Below are 17421 nucleotides of genomic sequence, written 5' to 3' on the forward strand. Positions count from 1 at the left end.
TCGCCGCCCGATGCGGTCTGGTTGTCATGATTGATTATTTGCGCTGCCTCACCGTATTCACATTTTCGATATCAGAACATCAGATACCCACGCCGAACTTCCACATAATTTCTGTCTCGAGTATATCGAAATGCCAGACCAGAACAAGAACCAGAAGACCTACAAGCAGCAGGCGTCCGAGTACTACAACCGGCAGTACGAGAGCTGGATGCCATGGGTTGAAGACCAGTATCTGAAATGGTTCACGAAAGACAACAAAACGTCGTATGCCACCAAGCGTAGGTCTTCTTCTTCCCCCTCCCCTTTCGCTCTTCAGCCTTTACTTATGGACCTCAACAGAACAACTCGAGAAGACGAAGGTCACCGGCGTAGATCAAGTCGATAACCTCCAAGACGGCGTCAACAACCTCGTCAGCGGCCAAGTAGGCAAGGGCGGGCTCGCTCAGCCCATCGGCGACCTGGCTTCGAAGGAGGGCGTCAACCGCGCCGAGCGAGGCGGCAAGGACGAGCAGGGACGACCGGTCGAGAGCCAAGGCCCACTTGGCGGGTACGGACAGGGCGCAGTCGATGGCGTGAAGGGCGCCGGCAGCGGCGTGGCTGGCGGTGCGAAGAATGCCGGCGGTTGGGTTGGAGGGCTTTGGGGTGGGAAGAAGGGCGAGGAGCCCGGTGACAAGAAATAGACGGGCTGAAGAGAAGGGGAAGAGAAGTGGGAGAGAAGGGAGGATGATGTATGATGACTCATGATACCAGGGCATGGATTGCCCATCGGCTTAGATTGGATGTTGTTGATTGCATGCTTGGGTTCTGAATTGTATAGGGATATCTAAATGGATCTAATGCCGTTTCTCAAAGCCCCCCCAGTTGCATAGAATTGTTCGAAGTGCGTTTGCAACGAGAGATGATCGACTGTCCAAGTGCCTACACACACCATGGCTCTCATTTGCCGGCCCTACGTCCGTTGCGAGTAGAGCTGTATCGCTCGACGTGCCTGATCCGCAACAGGTCGCGGTTTTGTGTAGCCTGCAGGACTCCCTCTACAATCATCGTGTCGGTGATTGGCCGGTTTGGCGCTGGGATCAGCATGGTTCGGAAAGCGCACCTCGCACCTCCCCCGAGCGCAACTCCCGCCGCTCACACCATGCATCCTCCACCACGGCCTTGCAGCGTTGCCCCGCCATGTCAGGCCGACGCGTACGGCTACTTAGACCTTTAAAAGCTGCGCCGTTATGAACCTTCAGTTGAAGCTCCTTTGCTATCGACACTTCTTTCCTCACTGAAAGCACAAGCCAGCCGTCCGAAACACCTCGAGAGATTTCCGAAGAGAACCATTGTCGATCAAGATGGCCTCGAACGGAGCTGTTGACAGCAAAACACACAAGTTCAACCCGCACTTCACGCAAGCTGTCATCAATGCCACGGGTCCGAAAGCTTCGCCTCGGGTGCGCCAGCTCACGACGAGCTTGATCCGCCATCTGCACGACTTTGCGCGCGAGAATGAGCTCACGGTGGACGAATGGATGGCTGGGGTGGAGCTGGTATACCCCGTGGAGCTCTCTGTGCTCCGTGCGCACGTCTGACAGCGGAACAGATGAATGAAGCCGGCCGCATGTCCGACGACCGCCGCAACGAAGGCCAGCTCGTCTGCGACATCTTCGGCCTCGAATCGCTCGTCGACGAGATCACCTACAAGCTCGCGTCCGATGCCGCCGACGAACCCACCGCGACCGCCATCCTCGGCCCCTTCTGGCGGAAGGAAGCACCGCTGAAGAGCATGGGTGACACCATCGTCTCGGGCTTCGATGACAAGGGAGACAGGACGTGGATGCATGGCACCGTCACAGACTTCTTGACCGGGAAACCGATCGAGGGCGCGGTGTTGGACGTCTGGCACACAGCGCCGAACGGCCTGTACGAGCAGCAGGACCCAGATCAGCCAGACATGAACTTGAGGGGCAGGTTCACGACTGGGAAAGACGGAAAGTACAATTTCTACTGCTTGAGGCCGGTCCCGTATCCGATCCCGTACGATGGACCAGCGGGCAAGATCCTGCAGGCGCTAGATAGGCATCCGTATCGCCCGGCGCATATACATTTCATCGTGAGTCTCTCAATACTCAATCCGCCTTTTGCATAGGCTAACAGCTCCTCCACAGCTCACAGCGCCGGGCTACAAGCCCATCATCACGCAGATCTTTGACCGGAACAGCAAGTACATTGAGGATGACGCGGTGTTCGCTGTCAAAGACTCGCTCATCGTCGACTTCAAGCCGTTCCAGGGCGACCCGAAAGCCGATTTCGAACTACCATACGATTTCAAGCTGGCGACGTTTGAGGATGCCAAGAAGCATTCGGTCGCAGGCACAACTGAGGAGAGTGCAGCTTAATTCCACCTCGAAGGCCTAGGGCACCAATCTGAGTCAGATATGAGGCAGGCCTTGACCGCGGTGCGAGGCCGATCCTCGAAAAGTAGTTTAGCGATTTGAGGTTTAAAAGTCTCACACAGATTTTAGCGGTCAGCCAGTTCCCTTTTCCGATATTTCGTGTCACCAAGAATCACGGCGGATATTCCGCCCTCATTACTAAGTTAGGCCCAAACCAATCTTGCTTTATCTCCGGGCTACTAGTCTATCCCTCCTCCGAGCACCGGCAGCTCCCCGCATCTTACCTAATCCCCCCTCATCCGCTTACCGCCGGTACATGGTGCAGTTACCGCGGCTTCCATCAATGCAACCCTAGTGTTCTACGCCCTATGCCGTTCCTGATTCGTATCGAATTTCCATTCGATCTCTCCGCTGACGCCAACAACTTATCATTGCCATTGCTTCCCTGGTCAACTCTGTGTATACATAAAGTGCGGCTCCGTATAACGAGGGGTACGCTGACATTGTGCGGCACAGTCTTCGACCGATTGCTGTCATCTTCATAGAGATTAGGCTTTCCCGACTCTCTTGTTGAGTTCGGGACAATTGGGTTGGAAATTGTGTCTAGAGACAACCTCAAGTCTGGAATAAGTGTACGATACCGTGGCGGTAGGGATGGCTGCATCGATTGCTTTCCCTATCGACGAGGATCATACGCCACTGACAAACTTCAGAGATCAACGGCCCAGAGTTGTATTATTTCAACCTTCCTGCCTGCGCTAGCATTCGTCCTGTATCCGGCATTAGAAAGAGATAAACCTGGATAGAAGAATCGGCAAGATGTCCAAGATTACGCTGGGTCGGTACATGTGGGAGAGGTACACACTCAAGGCGTCAATCGTCTTTGCAAGAGAATTATCTGACTGAGCTTTTGTAGGCTACGTCAGATCGGCGTTGAAACGATATTCGTATGTGATCCTCAAACGAGACGCCACTGACCTTCGATTGTACATAGATGCGCTGACACGGCCTGAAGGGCGTCCCAGGGGACTTCAATCTCCAGTTCCTGGATTCGATATTCCAAGTTGAGGGTTTGAAATGGGGTATGCACACAACCTGTCTAGGTGCGAGGATAGAGACTGACGCGCTGCAGTCGGCAATCAGAATGAATTGAATGCTGCGTATGCGGCTGATGGTTATGCCAGGATTAAGGGGTTACCCGGGTGCTGTGAGTTCCACGGCTTTCAGTTTTTGGGCTCTAGCTAACGTTCATAATCTTAGTCGTTACCACACACGGCGTCGGTATGTCCTCCGCTCTCACCTAGGAAGGCAGCTGGCTTACTCCCGATGAAGGCGAACTCAGCGCCCTGAACGGCGTCGCAGGCGCCATGTGTGAACGCGTAAAAATGATCCATATCGTTGGACAAACAACCCGTGCAATGCAAAGCAACCACATGATGATCCACCACTCCATCGGATCAAAACCAGACCACCAGGTACCTCCTCCTTCTCCCTGCCCGTCTTCTCTTCCTCCTTCTCTCCATCAACCGATGCACTAACCCTCCCATAGCAATATAACAAAGCCTCTGTGCCCCTCCGTTTTGCCGCTGCCGAACTCTGGGATATCAAGACCGCACCTGCGGAAATTGACAGAGTGATCCGCGAATGCTTCGTCCAGTCCGGGCCAGTCTACATCTTCATACCGCTCGATCTCTCCGCTGAAGAAGTCCCCTCCTCCCTCCTCGACACCCCCCTCGACATCTCTCCCACCGTCGACCCCGCCACCCAAGAAGCCGCCGTAAAAGCCATCACCCAGGCGCTTGCAGACTCTAAGCATCCAATCCTCCTCGTCGACGCGCTCGTCAAGCGCTTCAACGCCGCGCCCGAGGCCCGCGAACTCGTCCGTAAACTCAACGTCCCATTTTTCTGCGCCAACATGGGCAAAGCCGTCGTCGACGAGACGGAGGAAATGTACGTCGGGGTTTGGAATGGGGAGATTAGCACCCCTGGCGTGAAGGAAGAGGCGAAGAAGGCGGATCTTGTGGTTACACTGGGGTATGTGCCTGCAGACACGAATTCGGCGAGTTTTTCGAGGAAGTTGGATGAGGGAATGGCAGTGCATATTAATCCGTTTGATGTCGTGGTATGTATTCCCACCCTCGTGTCAAACCATGTCTAACTGATAGGGTCCACAGATCAAAGGAACGCACTACCCCAACACGTCCATCAAGTCGCTCCTTGCCACCCTCGCCAAAGCCCTGCCATCCACGCCGCAGCACACAATTCCGAAGCCACAACTGCCGCCTCCGCGGGTGCCGAAAGATAAGGATGCTAAGCACATCACGCAATCTCACCTCTGGCCGCAGTTCACATCCTTCCTCCGCCCGGGCGATATCCTCGTCGGCGAAACCGGCACCACCGTGTTCGGACTCTGTGACATCACGTTCCCTTCCGACATCCGCTTCGAGGCGCAAATTTACTATGGAAGTATTGGGTGGGCGACGCCGGCGACGCTGGGTATTGAAATAGCCCGGCAAGAGCTGGAACGGAAGGTGAACGGGGACGGGACGAACGGGGTCAATGGGGAGAAGAAAGAGGGGAGGACAGTGTTAGTGACGGGCGATGGAAGCATGGCGCTGACGATTCAAGAAGTGGGAACCATGATCAAGGCGGGGTTGAAGGTGGTAGTTTTCGTGATCAACAATGAGGGATATACGGTGGAGAGGATGATCTGGGGTGCGCAGCAAAGTAAGTCTTCCCTGCTCTAGTCTACCTACTATGCCCATCCTACTAACACTCCTCTGCAGCATACAACGACATTGTCCCAACCTCCTATCAACACCTGCTCCCGCTCTACCAGCACCCCTCCCCGTCCACCTCCTTCCACCTTGCCACCACCAAAACCGAGCTCGCCGCCATCTTGGCGAAGCCAGAGCTCGCGGACCCGCCGCACTTGCAGCTCGTTGAAGTTGTCGTGGACAAGATGGATACGGCGTGGCGGCTGGCGAGTCAGTTGGCGTATCGCGGCGGCGAGAAGCATAGGGAGTATATGGCAAAGGAGGGGTTTGTGGATACGTATGGGAATTGGGGGTTGGATAGCGTAACGGAGACTGGGGGCGTGAAATGGCATTGATCAAGATAGAAGGTGAGGGATTGCGTGACCGTAGAGAAGAAGGGGTGAGTAGGTAGTTTGGGGGGGGTTCTGGATTGTGAATACACAGGCGAAAAGTAGACAACTAATATCTTCCCTTTTCGCAAAGACTTATACGAATCGTGAGTGGAAGTGCTGTGCAGAGACCGTGTGTGTGCAGCTGGAGCTGTGGAGAGAGTGGCAAGGAGCCCCAGACCCGTATCCAGCCATTGAAGCTGTTTAGAATGACAGAAATAGACTACAGACGAGAAAAATAGAGTCGCATGGCATTGTTGTAGACGTTTGTTGCAAGCATCGATATGCCGTGTCGTGCGTACTCCGGTCCCCATCTATTCTGCCGTTGGACCCAGCAGGATTCCAGACGATCGGACCCCAACCGTTCCGCGATCGACGCCCCCAATTGGCATAAGCCACGGACATCTAGATAGTATTCCGGCTGGAAAAGGCAGGTGCAAGATTCGCTTGGGACTTTATCGATGGCCCACAATACCCCATTGGATCCCGAGACAGGGGGATAGATTGCGGCACATGACGTGCGCGGCCCCCAGAATATTGGTAGAACCTCATGTTTTAGGTCTCGCCAGCACAAGACTCGTTTCTCTGGTTTTGTGGGGCATAAGTCGCTGTTTTAGCAGACCTTTCCCATCTTTCATATCATTCTCTTCGTCGTTGGAAGCAGGTTCGAAAGAGCAAGCGTGCAAGTTTCGACATGAAGGCGGACGATGCGAAACAATCGCTCCTCGTCCTGGGCATTGTTATGCTCATCCCGGCGTTCATGATGTGCCTGTTCTACTGGTTCAAGATCAAGGAGCGGTTGAAGCGCGAGAAGGAAGCGAAAGACGAAGAGTCGGGGTTGAACCAGAAGCCAGAAGGACAAGCTCAGGATACTGCAGTGCCGGAAATGGAAGGGACTCCCGTTTGTGAGCTGGATCCCGGGTTGATTCAAGAAGTGGAAGGGAAAGAGATCTGCGAAGTAGACGGGCTGGCGAAGGTGGAGCTTGACGGTCGCGAGGTGGTCGAAGCCGATGGGAGGACTGGGAAATTATGCATGAGTATTGTCGGATGAGAGAAGCGACTCTATGAAAGGATAGGAGAACTTTGGGATACACGCATGGGGACATCCGCCGGATTTGATTCTGCGCTTTCGACGGCGAAGAGGGAACAAAGCCGTTTTCTTTCGAGGACTTCGCAGGTTCCATGAAGCCAACGCCGTCGCGTAAATATCGATAAAACACCCTTGGATTGAGCCGGAAAGCCTGGCGGCCTCAATCCCCGTGCGCTCCAGTCCTGAATGCCGCAGGGCTCAGACTACCTTTTCGACCACCAACAGATCATGGTATTTCTCCGGTCCCTGTCTATCGTACCTTCAGCCCGTCCACTGGATCCTTCCACTCCCGACAGAACGTGCCGATCAGGTATCGTGAGCTGAAGACAATCACCGTACAATGCGGCGTCCGATGGCATCTGCAGGGATGATGGGCATGGCTGTTCCTTTGGTGAGAGACGATGCAAGATGTTGTCCTTCGGCGGAAGCCTCAAGATCAAAGGGAATGTCTGGATAGGGCTAAGAAGATTCATTTTGTATCCTTTTCAGCGGTGGACATCGTTGGGACTCCTTAAGGCCTGCTGTGTATCGGACCCTCGCTGGATAACCGGGAAGGAGCAGCCTAAGCTTGGGCAACACTGAGGACGCGAAGCGGAAGAACGGCAAGCCTCAGGTATCGTGGGCATGTTGGAAGTCAAGTTCCGTCGAGGGAGAAAGATGAATTGGAGCAGTAAAGGCGCAAAACGTGTCCTCTTTCGGCCTAGTGCCATCGACGCCAATCTCTCCGATCGCGACGAATTAGGGGCCATCTTCAACATCATCTCTCTGGGGCTTCGGAGCAACAATGTCGGCCGGCACCACCTGGGATCATTATTCACTCTCGCTGTTGAGGGGCGTTCGCTTCTTCCCGTTGTTCCGTATGCTTTCGCCTCGTTGGCTTAAGCGCAAATAACTAGGCCCTGAGCCAGTCCTTCGCACGTTCCGGGACACATATATCGAGGCCCCGCGCCTCGGCCTCGTAAATTCTCTATATTTGCTTAATTCAGGATACATAGCGCACTCCACAGTCGCTTCCCTTCCCGGAAGCCGCCTCCTTGGTGATACAGCCTCGGACGTCAAGCAGTCATACGGCCAACGTCTTTATCCATTCTGAAGCCACAGCGGTAATGATGGTTGGCGGACTAGGTCGCTCAAAGGGTTTCTTACCCTGCGTAAAGAGCCGTAATCATCCGGCTAGCTTCAATCTGGTTGAAAAGGTTGCGTTTGGTGCAGAAAGAAGAAGAAAGTACACGACAGGTCTGCCATCAGCCTCCGAAATCGGGCTAACGGTGAACTGCAATGTGATCTGCAGCAGCCAGCATGCGGAGCCTGCACAATGGCTCGGGCAGTCTACAGCTACGAGCGCAGCATGAGGTATGATGTCAAACTCCCAGTATCAACTGGCCAGTAAGGTGGATGGAGCTGAGCTGAACATTCATGCAGCAACTGAACGACATCTGTGCTTCGGTACGGTACTGGCGTAGCCACGTCAAAGGGTTAATGCATATGGTCCAATTCTACGTTCCTAAGACGCTGGAAAAGGGCTGCTCCCAGCAGATGTTCACTTAAATGCGGTTTGACGCGGTAGTTTTCACTGAGCTGGCGCTTGAATTACAATCGCTGACCACAATGTAGACCATAGCTGCCCTGGCCGACTGTAGAGCGACCTTTCTCTTCCTAGAGGCTGAGTATGGTCTTGCAGCAGCATTGTGCATAGCTCATTCTCTCGCTACCGTGGAGAGCTTCGTGTGTTACCATGGGGCGTATTAGGCGGGCGAGGAAAATGATGTCCAGGAGATTGGGAGGGCGCTGGAAGCGGTGCGGGAAACGAGCGTACATGGCTGGAACCAGCCGTGGAAGAAAATTATCGGCCGTATGGTGAGAGCGGGTTTTCAGGACGTTCCGGAAAGCTCAACGGACCGCTGAGGGAGGGCCGGCCCTTGTGGGTCCTGAGCCTGGGCAAGCCATTCAAGGTACTGTCCCAATTCTGCCCCCGGTTGACATATCTTGGTTTCCCCACCGAGCATTTTTGCTCCTTCTTTCCCTCTGTGTGCGGCGCTCGCTCGCTCTTTCCCCTCCGACGCTCACCCCCAGTGCCCAAACAATGACGTACCTCTCTCGCCGGGCTGACTTCGCACGCTGGTAGACACCCGCCGACTGCCTCACCTCAACCAGCCACATTTACGCTGGCAGTATTGTTAATACGGCCTTCCACGGCCATGTTACCGTAGCTCTCAACCGCGTTGAATAGCTCGACTTCCAAAGAACAAGCCTGCAACGTTTGCTACGGTGTTTATATGCGGTCTCCTCTCACGTACCGGTGAAAGGACGCCCTAAACGTTCACAACACGGTGAAAGCGACCGTTCCGCACCCGCCGTTGCAAGCCGCCTGCTGCCGTCCGCAGGCCTGTCACCCGCGATCCGCATTGTCAATCGCATTGTCAATCGCATTGTGAGAATGCGTCTACCTCGACACCTCGGCGCACAAAAGCAAGCTCTGAGTGCGATATTGTCCCCACTACATAAACTTCCCCGTGTGCGCTCACGCAACAACTCAACCGACACCGACCAGCAACCCGCCGCGAAGAAGCAACGCACCCACCCCAGTCGCCCACAACAATCCTCGCCGCCCGAAATGACAGCCGACTCGCTCACCTCTGCGAGCTGGCAGCCGGTCGCCAAGGATGCCCACTACAAACGTTCGCGCGCCTACAGGATGACGAAGCCCATGCTGCGGCACCAGACACGGGCGACTTTCGTTATTGCCGCCCGCGGCGGCCGTATGGGCCTCGTGCCGACGAAGAAGACGAGGCCGCCTCTCCGCCAGCGCCGATACAGCGTGGACGTCATCACGGGGTACCAGGAGCCCACGGGCCATGCTGCCACGGAAAGAGAACTCGCTATGCTAGACGCGCCCGCCATTTACTTCGAACAGCCGCCGCTTAAGTACCATGAGACGGACGAGCCGCTTCTGCGTGAGCCTGACTTCATCCTGCCAGACCCTCGCCGCTTCCCCGACTTCAACCCGAGACGTTTCCTCTACGACGTCTATCCCAGCAACCACACATACTTTGAGGGCGAGAAGGCGTCAGTCACGAATGAGGATATCTGGACGATTCTTCAACGTACCGGGGACCACTCCTGGATGCGCGATACTATCCTGGATGTTGGTCTCGAGCTCGTCGCCCAGCGCTACGACTGTGAGCGCCGCAAGATCGCCATCGCCAACTCCATGACCGCTGGGCTGCTGTACCTCCCTGGGAAAGCAGGCGACATTGACGAGAACAACTACGCCAACTATGGCGACTACGAGGAGCAGTTCCGCGACAAGAAATACATCTTTCTCCCGCTCAATGACGGGTTCGGCGAAACAAATGGCAGCTTTACCCACGGCTTGCACTGGTCCTTCCTCGCTATTGATCGACTCAAGATGACTGCCCACTTTGTCGACTCCCTCTTGATTGATAACTACAGCCAGCAGTTTACGGCGCTGACGGTAATGAGAGGGGTTGAGAACATCCTCAACGAGAGCTACGATTTCACAATCGAGTGGAACACGCCCCACCAATGGCGGAACAACAGCTTCGCCGGAGAGGACGCCGGCCCGTGCGGGCCATTCGTTGTCAAGATGATTGACTTGTACGTCCGACACATTGCCGCATACCAGGACAACGGACAGGAGGACAATTGTACCTTGGATCTTCCCGACGACTTTCCTGAGAGGTTTGAGACTATGTTCAGCTCTTGGGACGTGCGGGTGAAGCTCATGAAGGATATTGCCAAGGCGAAGGTCAAGGCTGACTCGGCGCGGATCGAAGCATTACACAATTCGCATGCCCTGTCTGGTCTGGAAGCGGAAGTCGTTGTACTCGACGAGCCGGGGGCACCCTCCAGCCCGGCATCGACCGTCATCCAAGAGGATCCACGCGTCCCAGAAGAAGAGACCCCGGACACCGAGGAGAAACCCGCCAACGACACGCAGCCCCGTAATCGCCCATCATCTCGTCACACTTACGAAAAATGGTCAGACGACGAGACCGTCACCGGCTATGAAACCGATGACGAAGATGAGCTTGCCGAAATTAGGCTGACGCCGGAGAAATCGAGGTCGGGATCGCCCAGCAAGCAAGCGCAGGAACTCCCGCGGGCCAGGAGTATCGGCGCAGAAGTTTGAGGATACTATCGAGGTTTATGTTGAGACCGCAATGCTGTTCGGACACCGTTTGAGCGCTTGGAGGTATCGACGTTTTGGCTTTTTTGTCTTACATGCCGGGCGTTTCATCGTCCTAAACAATACCCGAGATACCGGTAGTGAGACCTGCGCATATCCAAGATTATAGAACAAGAAGAAAGTTTAAGAAGATATAATTGCCAGTGAATGATGCCAGTGAAATGCGCATATACACTTCCCTATTCGTTGCTCATCGTGTGGGGGCTGGTTTGAGGAACATGGGTACCGTGCTCGTGGGTAATTTGGAAGTGTGTGACTTGAAATAGGGAGATAAGTAATGCGAAGTCCTGTAAGTTAAGCCGTAACAAAGAGCACAGGAAGAAACGCTTTGCACCTGCGATAAGTCAGAATGGTCCCAGGCCGATGTCGCACAGCTGCTGTCGACCCCAACGCCCCAAATTCGTGCAATGTTCCACGTTGCCATTGCTATCACCTTAGAGACGTAAGCCAATGGTTGGACTAACCTGATCGGGAAGCAGAACGTGATAGCACGACGTCGAGAGTGAAGGTGCTCAGTGTCCTCCCAACCATGTGATCAGAAACGAATGATAGACGCGCAAGAACTGAGAGGCAGTGGTAGCACATATCTTACATATAAAGGAGAGCGGACCAGCGAGATGAGCAACGTCCTATCCTCACCAGCCAACGGAATCGACTTCTCAAAGCCTCATCAAGTCACCATCACTATTCCCCGTTGCCGCCATCGGCAAGACTGCAGTCCCACAATGCACTTCCCTTTCTCTATCACCGTACTCCTAGCCCTAGCCGCCATCGGCACCACCGGGCCCATCGGTAAGCGCGTACACGGTCAGTGCAGCGCCGCGGACCCACGGATCTGCATCGTTGGTGGAAAACACCATTTGTGCAGTAACGTAAGTCTGCGGTTCTATATATGCAGTTAGGTTCTTCGCTGACATGAGGTTGGTCTGAAGGGAGCGAGCTGCTTCTCCGCTTGCCGGTATGACAATCTTGGGTCTATGGTTGGACACTATACATACGTACGTGAGTTTCTTAAAATTAGTCTTCTTGTCCTTCCACGCAGAGCTTGATGATTGACCAAAGAAACGGCTAACGTGTGCGTTGGGGAAGTGCGAGTAGCTCAGCTGAATGCTTGGCTTGGATCAACTGCGGGACTGCGAGGTCGAATGGACGGAGTGGTATCTTTTCGTCGGCGTGGCTTTTTCTTGGGTTGGGAATCACTAGGAGGATGCCTCCGCATAAGTACCAGTGTGCTACGGAGGCCGGATTGTGGTACATGCGGAGTGCTGCTTGGGCATGCTAAATGGCCTTTACTGCAATGGCGTAATTGGATGGAATATGCTTAGCTCAAAAGACTTCCTTCTTAGACTCTCGACTGTATACTCCTGTGTAATTGTCCCGGGGTTCCATAACAGAGGCTGGCATCAACCGATATCTTGGTATATTGACGCGGTAGATTGACTGTGCTGACAGCTAGGTCAAGTCTTGGTAATGACAACACCAATCCAGCTTCATGGTCCCTCTCATCAGCATCAGCCGAGGTTCTCTTCCAAACACTGCCGCTGACGCATCGTATTATCCGGCCCCACAAGGGGAAAAGGAGCATAGTATACCGCCAAGCCTCTACCGCGTGATAAACCCCGCTTACATAATCCCAAGCTAAGCTCGCCCGACCTCACCTCTCACGAAGCTGCACCTTCGACCCGCGAAACCCACATCCACACCGCGACCATGGCTTCAGGATACGGATTGGCTGGCGGTACGTATACTGCATTTCGTCAATGGCACGGGCGGAGGGATTCTGGCGAGCAGGGATGGGTGGAGAGTGTGGAATGACACGGCGACGGCATCGGCGAGCGAAACGATTGCGGCGGCGAGAGACGGCGATACAGCACTAGGAGGACGGATTGCAATACCAGGCAGTACGACTGCGTGATTGAAGAACATCCGAAGCTCTTCAAATCCGACTACGACCCTCCTCGACCCCCGCGAAGCCACCGCACCACCATGGTCCTCCGCCGCTCTCCTCCCCCTGTCGGCCTCGCACGCCGTCCCCCTACATCTCCGCAGCGTACTCCCTCAAAACAGCGCTGACAACCGCCTGCACAGGACCCTCCCGCTGCTTCCCCTTCTGGCAAGAAGTCCTCGCCTGCTACGTCACAAACACCAGCGCCGAAGACGACTCGGGCAAGCGGAAATGCCAGCCCGTCCTCGAGGACTACTACGAGTGTCTGCACCACAAGAAAGAGGTGCGTTCCCTTCTCTCTAACTCCCCTAATCCCAATCCCCGTTCTCGATGCGCGTCTCTCCACCCGCGTCCGGAACATCCATCCAACGCACACACACCATGGCAGCCGGAGCCATTCGAACAGCAAGAGGAAGACGACATGTGTGTAAGATGAAAGCGGAGTGCTGATAATGACAGGCCGCGCGCACCCTCGCCCTCCAGGCCGCCTACCGCAAAGCCGAAGCAAACATCAAGCGCGACGACGCGCCCTCGGCGGGCGAAATACGGCGACTGGGCGTGCTGGATGCGCCGCTCGAGGAGAAGAATCTCAAGGCGAGCAAGTGGTTCCCACACAAGGAGATCAACTAGATGGGGTACTGTAGACGAGGATTGATGCAGGGGATGGAGAGGGGTTCTGTATACCACAAGCGATAAGCAGGGTAAGAGAAATGCGAAAGGCATGAACGACGAACGCCAGAAGGTCCTGAAATACTTGGAATTGTGCATATCGTGTGATGCTTATGCCGCGTTGAGGGTGCTTCGGCGTATAGTCCGACTGCTCCTGCTGAAGGGTTGCTCTACTCCTCTGCGTGAACACCTAGAACTAATCTCCCCATCAGCTACACCACTGCTCCCCTCATTCGTTGCCTTCCGGCATCACAGCAAGCTTAGTCACGCGGTATCACGGCATCACACCGAAGCTCAAACGGAAGCCATCCTTTCAGCATATGTTTCATTCAATAGATGCCACCTACGATACCCAGCTCTCCCTTACGAAAGCACATAAGCCGACACACGCAGCCTCCCCATCATCTAAGGCGATAAGAAACTCGTGCCGTCATGAGAGGAAAAAAACCCGACTCATTCCCCATCCATGAAAACGCCCTAGAAAGGAGGCTCTCGTAAGCCCCGATTATAACCCCACCAATGCAAATGAAAGAAAAAACCCTACAAGTGCATAATACACGGAGAAGTCACCCAGACGGACGATGGCCTCCCGTTTTCCGACTCCTGCGATGCATGCGCCCATTCTCCTTCTTTTCTCCCATTGTATTATGTGAAACAGTGAGTAAGAAGGCGGTAGGAGTTGAGCGCAGCAGGAACGGTGTGCGAGTGGACAAGAAAAGGAACATGTACGCAAACATGTAATAAGACAAGGCAAAGGCAAGACGTGTACCCAATCCACCAGTCTTAGCACCAACACTGTACGTAGTACGAATGTACGCTGATAAGCCTGCTAGATAGGTAAACATCTCATTTCCGGGGACGGGGCGGGGTGAGGAAAGGCCGAGACTGGAGAGCTGGGTAGGGAATACATGTCGTGTTGCAGAGGGAGGGCGGGTTGACTCTCGATAGCGGTCAGGTGGTGATGTAGGCGGCAGCGCTGGTGGTTTACATATTCGTAGGCACGCTCGTCCTTGAATCTGGGTTCTGCGAACTCCGTCCAAGCACGCCAAGCGCCTGAGCATGGCTCCGGTGAAACGAGCCGATCTTTTGGAAGCCCCTTCGAAAACGTTAGCCTGTCCGGCCTGCTATCGGGCTGGCGCGGTGTGAAACTTACTTGGAGAGATCGAAGCCGCCCTCGTCCGGATCCTCATCGAAAGAGCCCAAGCTCGCACCACGGACCATCCCACCATTCGAAGTCTTCGGGTCAAAACCGTTGACATTTGAGTTCGACCGTGAGCGCTGCGAGCCGCCGAGCTCGCGACGGCTAACCGGGCGTGACACAGTGCGGCTCGGGCTCTCGGGTCCGAGGTCGTCCTCATCGTCGTCCATCTTGTCTTCCTCGTCCTCGTCCTTGTCCTTGTCCTTGTCCTCTGGTTCCTCGCTATGCACTTCATCCGCAATGATCGGAGGCGAGCTAGGCTGAGCTGGCTCATCCTCGCGGTCCTTGTCATCCTCATCGCGCTTCATCTTGATCGGGCTAAGCTCGGGCGGAGCCTTGGCGGGCGTGCTCGGAAGATCGATGTACTTCCAGAACGGAGCCGGGCTGGAGAAATTCATGTACTGGCTGGGAACCTGTGCAGTGCTCGGGGGGGCAAGATGGGGGGCATGGCGGGAAACGAGCGGGGTGACCAAAGCGTTGATACGACCGGCATCGTGTGCGCCGTTGGTGTTATTGCCGGCGGCGTCCGAGTACAAAGTCGGCGGTGAATTAGCAGCGTCGCCTCGCAGACCGGACACGTTCGGTTTGACAGGGTCCACGCCTGGCGAAGACTCCATACCGCGATGAGCATCCTCGTTGGCGACAAAAGCCGGGATGCGTGCCTCCTCTTGCTCATGGTAGAACAGACGTTTCGCAGGCGTCACAAAGCGGTCCTGCTCGCGGTGGGTCGGTGAGTGCTTTAAGCCTGCCATCTGACCTTGGCTGCGGGGACCACGATCTGGGGTATACGACTCGTTCGCCATCGGGACGGAAGACAGAGGCGGCGTAGCAGAACGGGGAGGAGACTTGACGCGGGCGCTAGCGGTCTGCTTCCGGAAGATGTCAGGCTGGTCAAGAGCGCCCTGGAGCCGCTCGGTGGCCTGCAACGGTTGCTCTCGAGCGTCTCGCGGATCCCGGTAGGTTCTCAGCGCCGGTGAGCTGGGGTCCGAAGTGTCCATGCGCATCGCCCCGCCGCCTTTGGTGGGCCTGAGCAGTTGTTTCTTGACAAAGTCTTCGCGCTCAGAATCCGTAATTTTCCACTTCATGCCCTTTCCAGGCTCATCGGTACGGCGGGCGACCTTCTCGAAGCACTTGTTCAGCGACAGGTTGTGGCGTATCGAATTCTGCCAGCCGCCGCTGGTATGCCGGAAGAATGCATACCGGTTCTTGATGTACTCGTAGATGTTGGCCAGTGTGAGCATCTCCTCCGGGCTGCTCAGGATGGCTTGACCAATCAGCTGAGCATAGCTATGCGGCGGCTTGATATCCTTGGCGGAGTCCTGGCTGTAGTCGATATCCTCGGTGGTATCCAGCATCATGCCCCGCGGGTACGCAGAGGGCGAGCCCTTGCTGCGGGGATCCTTCTCTGCGGAGCGGAATGCTATCGGGGTGCCCGCGTGCGGGCGGCCTGGGGTAGATGTCAATTGGTTGCCATAGCCTTGGGATGCCTGCTTATTGCGGGAAGAAGTGGGCGGGAACGGGTCATATTGCTCACGCTTTGGTGTAGGTCCGCTGGGGTGCGCGTGTGGCAGGGACCGAGAGGGCGGATTTCCGTCGTTGTCAGACTCGTTAGCCTCTCGGTCGTTGTTCACCTGGCGCCACAGCATAGGATGGAACACATCGTCATTTCCGGCCAACAAGAAAAGCATCTGCGTGCCCATAATACCGATGCAGATGCCAGAATGAAGCGCCGCACGCTGGCCCTTGTGCAAGTTGATGTCGTCCAGCTTCAGGCCGTTGCGGCTGTTCACAATGATGAACCACGTCCGCTCGAGGCCGTCGTACTCAATCTCGGCGTGCACGCGGGAGACCTGGCGCTCGGGGCCCAGGTCGATATCCACTCCCCACTCGTTGGCGGGGTCCTCGCTATCCGGCAGTCCAGACACCTCGTGCTGCGAGCTCACGGGCGGGTTCGGGCGGACAGCGGAATCGGCGCGGCCGATGAGCAGGCGGGTCTTCTGGACGAAGAAGCACCAGTCGCGGGCGGCGATCTTGGCGAAAGCTGCGACGTTGTTGCCGTGGATCTTGCGGGCCTGCAGGTCGTTGGCGTAGTCGATGGCGGCGTTGGGGACGTAGTTCGGCGGGGTGCGCAGGTGGGCGATGATGTGGTTCTGGCGCTCGACGGGGTCTGAGGGCACTTCAGCGTCTGCGCCGTTCGGCAGCGTCGCATTCGAGTCGTTGCTCGCGACCGATTCCGTGATGCGGGCTCGCGGGGCGTCGGCGATGGGGACCTGGTCGGCGCCGTTCAACTGCGCATGTGAGCGTGTGCCCTCTATAGCGGTGTCGCGAGGGCTGCCTACCCGCCTGCGCTTGCGCGAGGGCGTCGATATCGACTCTGGCGTGTCTGCGTCTGACTGCGGCTGGAGGTCTGGCTCCCGGCGGGAGCGCAGCCCGACTCTCCTACTCGCGGACGGCGGCATACTACATGTACACGGGGGTTCTCTGGTGAGGAAACGAGCGTCAGTAGGCTTTCTACTTGTATGCTTGTGTGTTGGGGTCGAGCGACGTTGCGAAGGCGAGTCCAGCCGGGGGTGCGTCTTTGACAGCTCTTTCGCCCCACCGAGACTCGAGGGGAACGCGGTTACTGTGGACGGCCGGCTGATGGTTCCCCGTCAGAGCAGCGGAGCAGGACTGTGTGGAGGCGCGGCAGGAGCGGGGAGGCTGTCTATGCGTAGGGCGGGTGCGGTGGTGAAGGTGAAGAGGAGACGAACCAGGTGGAAGTCGAATATTGTCCAGGGTTCCAC

At 55.9% G+C, this 17421-nt stretch overlaps 7 protein-coding genes across 7 annotated transcripts; 6 read left to right on the plus strand and 1 right to left on the minus strand.

Annotated features, from left to right (window-relative positions):
- Positions 1-130: 130 nt before the first annotated feature.
- On the plus strand, positions 131-680 carry BU26DRAFT_505538 (uncharacterized protein; the record flags this gene model as incomplete). Its single annotated transcript, XM_033826856.1, has 2 exons — positions 131-278; positions 340-680. 2 exons carry the CDS (start codon positions 131-133, stop codon positions 678-680), a joined length of 489 nt encoding a protein of 162 aa, XP_033684542.1.
- Positions 681-1129: 449 nt separating this feature from the next.
- On the plus strand, positions 1130-2615 carry BU26DRAFT_519572 (aromatic compound dioxygenase). The gene is made up of 3 exons (XM_033829091.1): positions 1130-1535; positions 1589-2098; positions 2154-2615. The coding sequence occupies exons 1-3, from the start codon at positions 1341-1343 to the stop codon at positions 2382-2384; spliced, it is 936 nt and encodes a 311-aa protein (XP_033684543.1). The 5' UTR covers positions 1130-1340; the 3' UTR covers positions 2385-2615.
- Positions 2616-3200: 585 nt separating this feature from the next.
- BU26DRAFT_426344 (pyruvate decarboxylase-like protein) lies at positions 3201-5493 on the plus strand (the record flags this gene model as incomplete). Its single annotated transcript, XM_033823666.1, has 9 exons — positions 3201-3238; positions 3298-3328; positions 3397-3463; positions 3514-3588; positions 3642-3662; positions 3714-3856; positions 3931-4503; positions 4556-5108; positions 5168-5493. The coding sequence occupies 9 exons, from the start codon at positions 3201-3203 to the stop codon at positions 5491-5493; spliced, it is 1827 nt and encodes a 608-aa protein (XP_033684544.1).
- A 727-nt stretch (positions 5494-6220) lies between these two features.
- Positions 6221-6577, plus strand: BU26DRAFT_565184 (uncharacterized protein; the record flags this gene model as incomplete). Its single annotated transcript, XM_033833371.1, has 1 exon — positions 6221-6577. One exon carries the CDS (start codon positions 6221-6223, stop codon positions 6575-6577), a length of 357 nt encoding a protein of 118 aa, XP_033684545.1.
- Positions 6578-8756: 2179 nt separating this feature from the next.
- Positions 8757-10943, plus strand: BU26DRAFT_519575 (uncharacterized protein). The gene has a single exon (XM_033829092.1). It carries the CDS (start codon positions 9231-9233, stop codon positions 10767-10769), a length of 1539 nt encoding a protein of 512 aa, XP_033684546.1. The 5' UTR covers positions 8757-9230; the 3' UTR covers positions 10770-10943.
- Positions 10944-12536: 1593 nt separating this feature from the next.
- Positions 12537-13401, plus strand: BU26DRAFT_531316 (NADH:ubiquinone oxidoreductase 11.5kD subunit; the record flags this gene model as incomplete). Its single annotated transcript, XM_033831018.1, has 3 exons — positions 12537-12564; positions 12915-13054; positions 13231-13401. The coding sequence occupies 3 exons, from the start codon at positions 12537-12539 to the stop codon at positions 13399-13401; spliced, it is 339 nt and encodes a 112-aa protein (XP_033684547.1).
- A 901-nt stretch (positions 13402-14302) lies between these two features.
- BU26DRAFT_319751 (uncharacterized protein) lies at positions 14303-17374 on the minus strand. The gene is made up of 3 exons (XM_033822030.1): positions 16978-17374; positions 14594-16926; positions 14303-14536 (listed from the first exon to the last, which is right to left on the minus strand). The coding sequence occupies exons 1-3, from the start codon at positions 17095-17097 to the stop codon at positions 14425-14427; spliced, it is 2565 nt and encodes an 854-aa protein (XP_033684548.1). The 5' UTR covers positions 17098-17374; the 3' UTR covers positions 14303-14424.
- Between the last annotated feature and the right edge of the window lie 47 nt (positions 17375-17421).

This window comes from Trematosphaeria pertusa (assembly GCF_010094035.1).
Source record: "Trematosphaeria pertusa strain CBS 122368 unplaced genomic scaffold BU26scaffold_7, whole genome shotgun sequence".
Lineage (NCBI taxonomy): Eukaryota > Fungi > Ascomycota > Dothideomycetes > Pleosporales > Trematosphaeriaceae > Trematosphaeria > Trematosphaeria pertusa.

Bases quoted from the DNA above. Each gene is read 5' to 3' on its own strand.
- BU26DRAFT_519572 (XM_033829091.1), top strand. From the start codon at position 1,341: ATGGCCTCGAACGGAGCTGTTGACAGCAAAACACACAAGTTCAACCCG. The intron at 1,536-1,588 runs GTATACCCCGTG...ACAGCGGAACAG, and splicing joins GGATGGCTGGGGTGGAGCTG to ATGAATGAAGCCGGCCGCAT. The intron at 2,099-2,153 runs GTGAGTCTCTCA...GCTCCTCCACAG, and splicing joins CGGCGCATATACATTTCATC to CTCACAGCGCCGGGCTACAA.
- BU26DRAFT_519575 (XM_033829092.1), top strand. From the start codon at position 9,231: ATGACAGCCGACTCGCTCACCTCTGCGAGCTGGCAGCCGGTCGCCAAG.
- BU26DRAFT_319751 (XM_033822030.1), bottom strand. From the start codon at position 17,097: ATGCCGCCGTCCGCGAGTAGGAGAGTCGGGCTGCGCTCCCGCCGGGAG. The intron at 16,927-16,977 runs GTAGGCAGCCCT...TCACATGCGCAG, and splicing joins CCTCGCGCAAGCGCAGGCGG to TTGAACGGCGCCGACCAGGT. The intron at 14,537-14,593 runs GTAAGTTTCACA...ACGTTTTCGAAG, and splicing joins GGCGGCTTCGATCTCTCCAA to GGGCTTCCAAAAGATCGGCT.